Source organism: Fulmarus glacialis, unplaced genomic scaffold (genome assembly GCF_000690835.1).
Source record: "Fulmarus glacialis isolate BGI_N327 unplaced genomic scaffold, ASM69083v1 scaffold32855, whole genome shotgun sequence".
NCBI classification, from domain to species: domain Eukaryota; kingdom Metazoa; phylum Chordata; class Aves; order Procellariiformes; family Procellariidae; genus Fulmarus; species Fulmarus glacialis.
In genome coordinates this window covers 23,181-33,293 of record NW_009214197.1, presented here as the reverse complement: position 1 = coordinate 33,293, position 10,113 = coordinate 23,181, and the positions used below count along the sequence as shown (strand labels likewise).

At 55.4% G+C, this 10,113-nt stretch overlaps 1 protein-coding gene across 1 annotated transcript in view; it reads right to left on the bottom strand.

Annotated features, from left to right (window-relative positions):
* Window positions 1-1,983: 1,983 nt before the first annotated feature.
* The window catches only part of SBNO2 (strawberry notch homolog 2 (Drosophila)), a gene marked incomplete at its 5' end in the record, with an annotated part of 30,845 nt that continues 22,715 nt past the window's right edge, over window positions 1,984-10,113 (bottom strand). The window contains 15 exons of the mRNA XM_009578476.1: window positions 1,984-2,606; window positions 3,044-3,234; window positions 3,414-3,490; window positions 3,726-3,857; window positions 4,075-4,167; window positions 4,521-4,615; window positions 4,845-4,988; window positions 5,346-5,420; window positions 5,724-5,832; window positions 6,319-6,390; window positions 6,914-7,026; window positions 7,689-7,824; window positions 8,110-8,241; window positions 8,451-8,626; window positions 9,179-9,379. Coding sequence (XP_009576771.1) covers window positions 1,984-2,606; window positions 3,044-3,234; window positions 3,414-3,490; window positions 3,726-3,857; window positions 4,075-4,167; window positions 4,521-4,615; window positions 4,845-4,988; window positions 5,346-5,420; window positions 5,724-5,832; window positions 6,319-6,390; window positions 6,914-7,026; window positions 7,689-7,824; window positions 8,110-8,241; window positions 8,451-8,626; window positions 9,179-9,379 — 2,369 coding nt within the window. The remainder of the gene's footprint in view (window positions 2,607-3,043; window positions 3,235-3,413; window positions 3,491-3,725; window positions 3,858-4,074; window positions 4,168-4,520; window positions 4,616-4,844; window positions 4,989-5,345; window positions 5,421-5,723; window positions 5,833-6,318; window positions 6,391-6,913; window positions 7,027-7,688; window positions 7,825-8,109; window positions 8,242-8,450; window positions 8,627-9,178; window positions 9,380-10,113) is intronic.

Genomic DNA, 10,113 nt, shown 5'->3' with positions numbered 1-10,113 from the left:
GGCACGCAGGGGCTCCCCGTCTTTGGTGTTTACTTTGAGGTAAGGAGGTTTCCTTGAATGCAGTAAAACGCAGCCCCGAGCGGCCCTGACTGCAGGGCTGACCCTGGCCAGGCGGGCTGGTGGGAAGCAGATGGCAGCCAGGGAGGGTGGGGGGTAAGGAGAAGCCCCCAGAACGAAGGGCAGGAACCAGAGCAACCTCAAAAATGAGCCCACACGTGCATCACGCGGGGCAGGTCCACGGTCTTAATGTGTCAGGGAAGGTCGCTCCCATCTCAATAGGAGCATGAACACTGCGGACACTGACCCAAAGCACTTCCCAACAGCAAACAGGGTGCTCGACCGGTCCCTGAGCCCTGGGGGGGAACATGGGGGGGCCAAGGCTCTCTGCCTGGAGAAGGGGACTCCACCAGGCACGGTAAAGCTCCAGCCCCCTCAAGACTGACCTGTCAGGGCATGGGGGACCCCAGCAGAGGCCTCTCCTGGCTGGACCTCCTTCCCCAGGTCCTCTCCAAGGAAGGGCTGGGCCAACCAGGGAAGGTCTTGTGTCCTTCCCTTGAAAACATCCTGGTGCCACTTCTAGGAAATACCTCGATGACTCAAGGCAGAGAAAAGAAACGCAGCAGAGGGGAGGTTTGCAGAGGAGCTGCCAGGCCTGGAGCATTTCTGCCAGCAGGCAGCTTCCTGCCAGACTCCTTAGATTAAAGAGAGAAAACAAAAGACAGTTTCCCCGGGACCTGCCGAGGTGAGAAGCTGCTGGAACAGGGATGGTGGCAAAAGGTGGCTGGAGGCTACCTCTGTCCTGGGGAGAAGGCAGCTCGCTCAGCCGCTCCTGTCCGAGGGGCTGTGGGTCGTCTGGGGCAGTGCTTTGCAAAGCAGACCTTTGCTCTTTGGTATTGGAGGTTGAATTTGCAGCATGAGCAGCGATACCGCACATTCCCGGTCCCTGCTGGGGCCTGGGAGCAGCTCTCACCGAGGTCAGCGGTGGGCAGGGCTGGGTCGCCCAGATCCAGACACCCAGGCCCACGTCCATGGCCCAGCCAAGGACAAGCGCTACAGAACAGGACCGGTGAGATGGCCCGGTGAAAGGACACCACGCGACAGCAAGAAGTTGGACAAAGCACAGCCAGCCACAGCGACCTTGCGAAGCTAAAGTGCAGGACAGGCTGATGGGACACGCGGCCCTTCTGCTCCGGGGAATCCCCCCGTGGTCCCGGTGTGGCTGAGCTCTGACAAACTCACAAGCTCTGCCACGATACTGACAAACGAGGCGCGGGTGCAGCCAGCTCCTGCCCTCTCCTGTGGAGCTCAGGCAGCCCCAGAGGTGTCGGTGTCCCTTCCTGGGAAGGGCAGAGCAGGCGCAGGCAGTTTTGCTTCTCTCAGCTACGCCTGCCCAACCCTGCACGGAGGGACGTTTGAGCTCAGTGGCTCCCAGCTCCCCTGGGACAGCATTCCCTTCCCCTTCACCCCTGCCTTCAGACCCAGCCCTCCAGAGCAGCCTCAAGGCCCACAGCAGCCCAAGAGGGAAGCTGGCAGCAGCCGATGCAGACAGAGTTTGGTCAGCCAGCTCCCGGGGGGACCAGCTCTCTGGGCTGGAGGGCTGGGGAAGGCACGACCCAGCTTGGACACTCAGTAGTCTGCAGGGGGACGGGCACAGAGGAGGGGGTGACTCTCCTCAGTCCTACACGGGCACTGACCTTTGAGCAGGACTCGAACACAGCAGAGACTATCAGTCCAGATTAGCTGAACTTGGCAGCACTCAACTCCCCCCAAGCGCATGTTATATACAAATCTATACATGCCTGACTGTATATTATATATAAATAAACTTTGCTTTAAGGAACTATAGGGTTTTTTTCTTCCCTCGAAAACAGAAAAGGGTCAGTCCAAACCAGTAGAAAAGCCGGGGCTCCCCAGCTCTCACCTCTGCACCAAAAGATATGGATCCACAGCGGCCGAGCATCGCCTGGCGTGCCCAGCTGGCTTTCAGAACTCTGGGAAAGGCCCACTGAACTGGATCACGCTCTGGCGCTCCTGGGGGAGCATGTTCTCCTGGGGGGCCCCATTTAACGTCCTTAGCATGTCCTCCAGGATCTCTCTAAAATTGATATTCCCATCCTGTTGGACAAAATCTTCCTGCTGCTGCTGCAGTGTCTGCAAGGGCCCTGGGTGAGGCAGAGGCAGGTGTTCGTGCAGCGTGGAGCTCAGAGGCACGTTCCCCTCCAGGACAGGGGCCGGGCTCTTGAAGGCAGAAGGGTGGCTGAAGCCAAAGGGTAACCTGTGCTGCTGGTGTGGCTGGAGAACGGGCTCCGAGGGGAAGCACAACGCACTGGGCTCTGGGTTCATCACCACGTCGGGAATGCTGTCGCTGGGAGGGCTGTAAGTTAAGTCCAGGATCTTGTCCTGGCGCAGGGAGTGCCTGGGCAGGGGGACTCCGGGCCCCATCTGCGTGAGGTCCAGGGGCTGTGGCAGGATGTGCAGCGGGAGGGAGAACTGCGGGCTCTGCTCTTGGGCCTGGAGGATTCGGTTGTGCTTTCGCTTCACGTTCTCGTCCATTTGCTTCAGCTCCTCCAGCACCTTACGGACACAGCTCTCGGGGATCTTTATCCCTAGGGGAGGAACGTGCATCAGTCCCCAAAGCACTTCGGGAAGGGACAGGAGACTGGGGGAACAGAGGGATGGGCAGCAGCACTGGGGCCCATTTGTCAAGCACGCTCCCAGCCTGCTTCGCCTCTTGGCCGGGCTGCAGAGCGGGGAGACGGGACTGCAACCAGAGCAAAAGCAGCTCCACAGCAAGCTCGTAGCAGGCAGCAATAGCTTCACATGGGCATGGAGGGGGCAGCTCAGGCCTGGCTCACCCCCTCTGCCCGGTGCCCAAACACACGTCAGGGTAGCCCCAGCTCCCCTCCTTCCCATGGGGTCACCTAGGCAGGTGACAAGAACAAGTCCCTTTTTAGGAAGGGAATCTTGGCACTGGGCAGCTGGACCCCTTCTTCCTTCCCCTAAAATGTCCTGCTCCCCTTCCCCTTCCCAGCACTTCACCCACCGACTTGTTTCTTCTTCTCCTTGGTCTTGAGGCGGACAATCTGCAGGTAGCTGGTGTTGGTGATGTCTGCCATGATGCTGGCGATCTTGCTCCAGACGCGCAGCAGGGCCCCACACAGCATGTAGTAGTGACGCAGGCGCATGCCCTGGAAGCATTCCTTCCCCTCCTGGATCAGCTTGCAGCTCCTGTTCCTTTAGTTTAAATGGGAGAAAACCACCCGAATCAGCAGAGGCTCCCACGGCAGAGCAGGATCCCCCACCCGCAGCCTCCCTGCGTGGTCCTTCCGCACTGCCACAGCCAGGGACCCTCTCCCCAACACCAGCTCTGCCTTGGGGAGGGCAGAACAGGTTTGGGGCTGCAGATGCCTTACCAGACGGCATGGTTACACTTCTTCAAGGAGAAGTGGTAACTGCTCTCCCAGTGCTCCTTGGCTTCCTCGGGCAACACCTGCAGAAGAAACACACAGCATTAGAGATTTTCCACTGCCCAACATGCAGCCGAGACTTGAAATCCAGGGCTGTGAGTCATGACACCTGGGTGCTACCACTATCTCTGCCCAATCTACAACAGGGCTACAAGGAGCTGCGAAGGGGTTACAGTAAATGTCTTTCCAAAGCCACCCCTGCTCAGAGAAAGAGGCTTTTCCCTCTCCCCACACTGGAGGGCTGCAGCTCCCACCTACCCGCCGGTACTTCTTCTGCAGACTGTCCAGGCTTTCAGGCTGGCTTTGCTTCCCAATATTTGGCTTGTAGAGGATGAAGTTCTTCCCACGGCTCTGCTCTGCCAGCAGACAGGTGTGTTTGCAGCCTCGCATCTGTTGGGGTAGAGCTGATGGTTACAGTCACAGCCTCTCTCCCCAAGCCTATATTTCTCTAAACTTCTCTAAACCTTCCAGGATGGAGGTTTTTAGAGGCATCTCCCAGCCCCCAGCAAGAGGTCAGACACAGACCTCTTACAGCCATGGTGGACCTTCTCCCGTTGGAGTTATCCTCCAAGCTGAGGTACCACCCTGGCAGAGCCCAGGGACCTACCTTGTAGGAGAGGTAGAATCCATCAAAGGATCCTGTCAGTTTGAGTGACTTCTCATAAGCTTCCTCCCACTTTAAGCCTCTGTCAACACTGATCTAAACAGGGACAAACAGAGGGATTCTGAAACTTCAGCGGGGGGGGCAGGACAAGTGCATCAGTGTCAAATCACACCCTCAACACAAACTCAGTGCTGCTGCAGCCTAGAAACAGGCACTGCAAGACTGCCCTCACGGGCATGGCAGCCCCGAGCCCCTGGGGCAGGGCAGGGCCTCTCCTTGCCTCCCCTCTGTAACTCCCAGCATCAGTCACCTGCTCATGGCCAAGGCAGATGTGACACAAACATGACACAAAGCCACAGGGCAGGGGGGCGGACCCAGCGACTCACAGCGCCAGACTGGGAAGCACTGGAGAAGACTGGACTGCAGAAATAGCTGTGCAGGCCGCCTACCTTATAAAACACGACCTGCCCATCCTGCGGGTGCCCAGGGGTCAGGAAGACCTCCTTGCTCTCCTCATAGATTTCATCCACACCTGGGGCTAAATCTATAGCGGGAGAAAAGACCAAAACACATGCCAGCTGTAAGACCCATCTTCCCATACCACCTCCTCTCCCTGCAAGAGTCCCAGGATCTGTGCTGTGTGAGGACACCACAGTGCCCGAGATGGCCGTGGCAACAGCACAGGCTGGAACAGCCATCAGTCAGCACAGGGAGAAACAGGGAACCTCAGGGGTGCAGTAAGGAGAGGTCTGACCACCCCTCTTTCTCCATACCTAGGATGCCCATGTCATATTTGCCCTCCTTCTTGTCCTTTTCAATCAGATAGTCAAAGGTGTCAGAAAAATACTGGAAGAGCATGTTCTGCTTGTCCACCTCCAGACCCAGGATGCGATTCAGGAACTTGGTGATGGAGCAGTCTGCAAGAGCACGGTGGGTCAGGGAACATGGCACAGCTGGGCATGGAACCCACCAGCACGCTCCCAAAGAGAGCCACCCAACAAGCCACCAACATCCCTTCCTGACGGCAGCACAGCACTAATGTTCAAGAGGGCAGCCCAAGGCTGTTCTCCTCCAGGCTGTGGTCAGCTGCCAGGCTGCTGCAGGGAAATGTGACCTAATCCCCGCAGGACCCTCCCCTCAAAGCAAACATCCTGCCGCGGCCGCACAGCAAACCCCTCGAGGCTGTGCGCTGGTGCAGATGGACCGGGTGGGCCATGACACCCCCACCTCTTTCACTTCTCCCCTACGCTGGACAGGAGAAGTTTGACACATACCCTTCTCCACTGAGACGGTGCCATACTTCATTTGATTGCAGCAGATCCCCACAGAGATGAGACCTTGCTTCATTTCTGGAACGGCAGAAGACAGTTTGTACATTTTAGGGTTAAGCTTCTCCTCACAGTCCCTCCAGCTGTGCCTGTTATTGCACAGCTAAGCTTGTCCCAGACCCGTTTTCCACCCCCTCCGGAGGCGTGACATGCATCTGGGTGGCCAATTACCCTGCTCACTAGTGAGCTGCTAAGCCAGTGGTACTATTCTCTCTCTCTGACCTTCTGCTCCAGCCTGCCGCTTGGCTCCTTCAAGCATCTCAAACCTGAGACTGACCCGGCCAGCAAGATGCAAAGAAACCCCAGAGCTGGTAATGTTCTTACCATGGAAAAATGCAGCCTCCCCTCTGTCATAGCTCTTGGGCACAGGAACTCTGTTCTCCGTGTGGTTGAGGATAGTGGAGAGAACTCTGTCTAGTGCTTTAGCTCCGTACTGCGAAAGGAGACAAGAGTCACGCATGGGACGAACCTAGGCTGGCAGCCCAGCAGTGGACTGAGTGTGTCACAACACTTCTGCTGGCACCGGAGGGAAAGCCATCGCCTCCAGGGAAGGCCACTGACCTGGTGGCTGTGCCAAGGGGGAAGCCGTGTGTCAGGAGCCTCCTCTCTCCCTAGGGGACCAGAGTGCAGGAACCTGCACGTCCGCACCCCGGCACTGGCACCAGCTCCCTTGGGGACAGAGGTCCAAGCACCCTTCCCGGCTCCCTCTCGCCAGCGTGGTGCTCAGATGCACAACGCTGATTATTAACGCAGTTCTGTACGCTGTACATGAGGCTACATGCGGGGAGCTGGGTGCTAGGCCAGATCCTGCCTGTAGATGCCAGCAATGATCTTCCTTACTCTGACTCCCACTGAAGGTACTTGCTAACTACTTCAACCCCTCCTTGGCTGAGCTACTCCGAGAACAGCCACAAGTTACCTTATTCTCAAAGTTGTACTTGCTGAGGTCTCGGGATTCAGTGGCCCGTCGGTCTCCATGAGTTAAGGCACCCTAGGAAGGCAGACCAAGCAAAAAGTTCTTACTTTTAGCTGTTGCAAAACACCAGAGAAGGATGGCCAAAGCCACGTCTCAGAAGAGGCCAGGATAAGAACATGCTGTGGGGAGGCAGTGTTCCTCTGGAATATTGAGACTTTACCGAAGTATTTGGGGATTTATCAGAAGCAAAGAAAAATGAAACAGAGACAAATTAATTATTCCATTAACTATTTCATCAGCTTTCTGGAAACAGATGGGTTTATGCTCCTGTAACAGTGGGGGAATTCCAGCATCCGGGATTGGGTTCTGCTTCCCTGAAATTCCTCCTGATGCCTTGGTTATGTATTCTTCTTCACTTCCTTTCCCAAATCCCAGGATGCTGAAAGCCTTCTGCGTTCCACAACTGCAATGCCTTCAGTCAGAGGTGATGCAATCCCCCACGCTAGTTACTCTGGCCATGCCAGTGGGAACACGAAATGGAAGCTCTTCAGAGAGAATTGGAACTGACACATTAATCTCTTTGCGGCAGGGCACTTACGAGGCTCTCCAGACGTTTTGCCACAATGGATGCAAACCTCCTCTCCCCCGCCAGCTCAGAGATAAGGAAGACATACTCTGGAGCAGAAACCTGGTTCGATCGGTGCGTTCGACCTACAGAGAACAGAAGTGAAAGGAGAGGTTAGTACAGCCTGGCTGGTACGGGAAGGGAAGCTGAGCAGGAGGTGAGAGAGCCAAAACAACTTTCCATCATGCTGGTTTTCAAAGGAGATCTCTCTTTGGGGGAAAAGGACAGCGGCACAGTCACATTCATCACCCTGGTGCCGCTGAGACCTTGACAGAGTTGAGTTTACAGCCCTGACCCTCTGGGGCTGAGGAGTGACTCCCCAGTTTAAGCTAGGATGTGCATTATTTCTTTTGTGTTCACGTATTGAGGAACTGTCTGTCCGCATCCTACAGAGCCTCTCCAGGGTGGAACAGAAATCCCCAGGCCTGTTTCATAAGGACACACTGCTAACATGTATGGGAGGGTTCCCCCTTTCCACACTGCAAATCACTCCTGAAGTCAACACAAACCTTCCCCACAAGATAAATCAGTCACAACTGCTTTGTGTCTGCATTTCCATTCTGGAAAAACATGGGAGCACTGTCCTTTGCGAGGTGCTGTATCTCAGAAAGCTAAATACACCTGAGCTACAGCACAAGCCTGGCTCAAGCGGCCACACACGCCTTTCCTTCCCAGGGCTGCCAAAGGCTTCCTGGTCTGAACCACACTCAGGGGAAGGGGACAAGGACCAAGAACACCCAGCCCTCACCAAACTGCTGTATGGCCCGGTCTGCGCTCCAGGGCAACTCCAACGTCATGTGGACCCGGCGCTTCTGGTTTTTCACCCGTCTGTCTGCTTGGAGAGAGATACCTGAGCTGGAGGCCTCGGAGATTATTGCTACAAGCTAAGGGAGAGAGACAACAAGGGAGAAAGGGGAGTGAGATTCCTGGACATCTGCAAAACTGCTTCAAGAAACAGCCCACAGCACAACTCCCCAGCCCGTGAAGGGACCCAGGACTCCTTGTCACCTTCCAGCAGGTCAGACAGACAGTCAGAAAAGCTGCAGAGCCTTTTTGGCCCGAAGCTGGCAAGGCAAAAGCATGCAAAGGCACCCTCCCTCTCCTTCCCTCTCAGTGTACTCACTCCCATGCAAGTGTTTGGAGGTTTCCCTGGCTCGAACCTGACTCACCTTTTCCCCTTTCATAAAACGCTCCTTCTCCTTCAGGTTGACGTGGTCTATAGAGAGGCCTTGCTCTGCACGAGACTCGAACATGACGGAGCCATCCGGTCTGCAAACTACCCGGCCCTTCCGTCCCGTCATCTGCACACACCGCACAGGAGAGAGAGGGGCTGTTAGCAGAGGAGAAAGACCTGCACGGAGCAGCAAGTCAATTTAGAAAGTCAATTCTCAATAGCTTTTTCAGACTGCAAGGACAGAGAGGAAACCCTCTTCCAGCAGGAACCCCCTTGGCTGGCCCCTTTTCCTGTCACCAACTGCCACCAAAATATACTCTTGATTGTGACAAGTACCTCAGCCACGTGCTCCGGGCCCCCAAAGTGATTGATCAGTTCATCCAAGGTATTGAGAGGTAGCTCTTTGCCCAGTGCTTTTACTTTTGCTAGGAGATCCTGCTTCATCTTTTCCACATGTTCGAGTTCTCTCAGGCCATGCATCTCTTTCTGGGAAGGCAGCACGTGAAAATTATCTGGAACATAAAATGCAAAAGTTTAGAGTCACCTGATAATTGCAAATCAGAGAGGGGGGAAAAAAAGTCACAAAGGGCTTCTGGGGGCACTATCTGATAAGCAGGCAAAGACACCTTGACTTGCAATAAATGCTGCTGAGCGCAGAGTGAACTCCCTCTGTGCTTCCCCCGCTGTTTTGGTGGGGAAAGGAGCATGCAGGGCAAATTCTTCCTGCTCACTGATCACAGCAGGTTAATGTGAATTAACCTCACAAGCCCAAATCTGACCATCACAGGATAAAATCTAGCCAAGATCATAAGGCTGTCCCAAGCACAGAAGGAGCTTCACCATTTCAAGAAGACACCAAGAAAGTCCCCTCACATCAGCTCATTGACTCTGCAATCCCCTTAGCCAGACCTTCCAAGGGTCACGTATTGATTTGCCGCTGTCCATGCTTGCGGGGCACTGGGGCGGGTGGCTCTCTCCAGCTGCGCACCCGTGCACTGGGTGCCATCCACTAGAATGGAGTGACTCCAGTTCCCAGCTGCCCCCCGTGCCGCTGCTCTGCTTACTTCTGTCCTCAGCTGCGAAGCCGTTGTAGGTGTGCTCAACGAAGATGACATCGTCCGTCTCAAACACGGACTCCGGGGAGGAGTTGAAGTCACTGTCGAGCCCCATGTCGGAGTCAGTGCTGCTGTCATCGCTGATCTTGATCACACCCGCGGGGTCACACACGCCCTTCAGAGCCTTGGCACAGCGGCCCCTCTGCTTCCCTGCAAGGGATAGCGAGCAGTGTCAAGGGACAGTCCCCAGCCTCATCCATCAATGCAGAACAGCAAGTGCCAGCGCAGAAAGAGGAGGAGAAATCACAAAATAGCTGAGATTGCCCCAAATGAAAGGCTGATCTCAGAGAGACAGCGCCTCTCGGGGAGGGGGGGGAGTTAGGAAGGGAAGGAGAGAGGGGAACGGAGAGAAAGAGAAAGGAAGAGAGAGAAAGGAAGAACAAGGCAATCTTTATCAGGGCTGAAGCTAGTTGCACACGTCAGGATAAACACACAGCCGGCTCTAAGCAGTGCTAACTCCTCAGGGGAAGAAGTCCCACAGCTTTGACTGCCTCCAGAGAAATGTGCAGGACACGGGAAGGTGCCAGTGTTTTGGGACATTGTTTACTTACAAGCACAGTACGACATGCCCCTGCTACGTGAGAGGGTTCACAAACCAGCTGGCTCTGCAACAGCAGCCGGTCAGGACAACCTCCACAACCTGCCAGTGCTGCTGTCCCCCTCCTTCCCCCTTTCCCACATCCCACTGGAGGAGAAATCCCAAAACTCTTTTTACCTGCAGCCACAGCCAATAATTTGGCAGAGAAGTGATTTTTTTTTTCTTTCTCCCCAGGACACCTGCCATGCTATAAGAAAGGGGAAGTGGAGAAACCCCCCCTTGCTGCAGGAGGGCTTCAGACATGCAGCCAGGACTCTTGTGCAATCTGCCACCAGTCTAGGCAAGG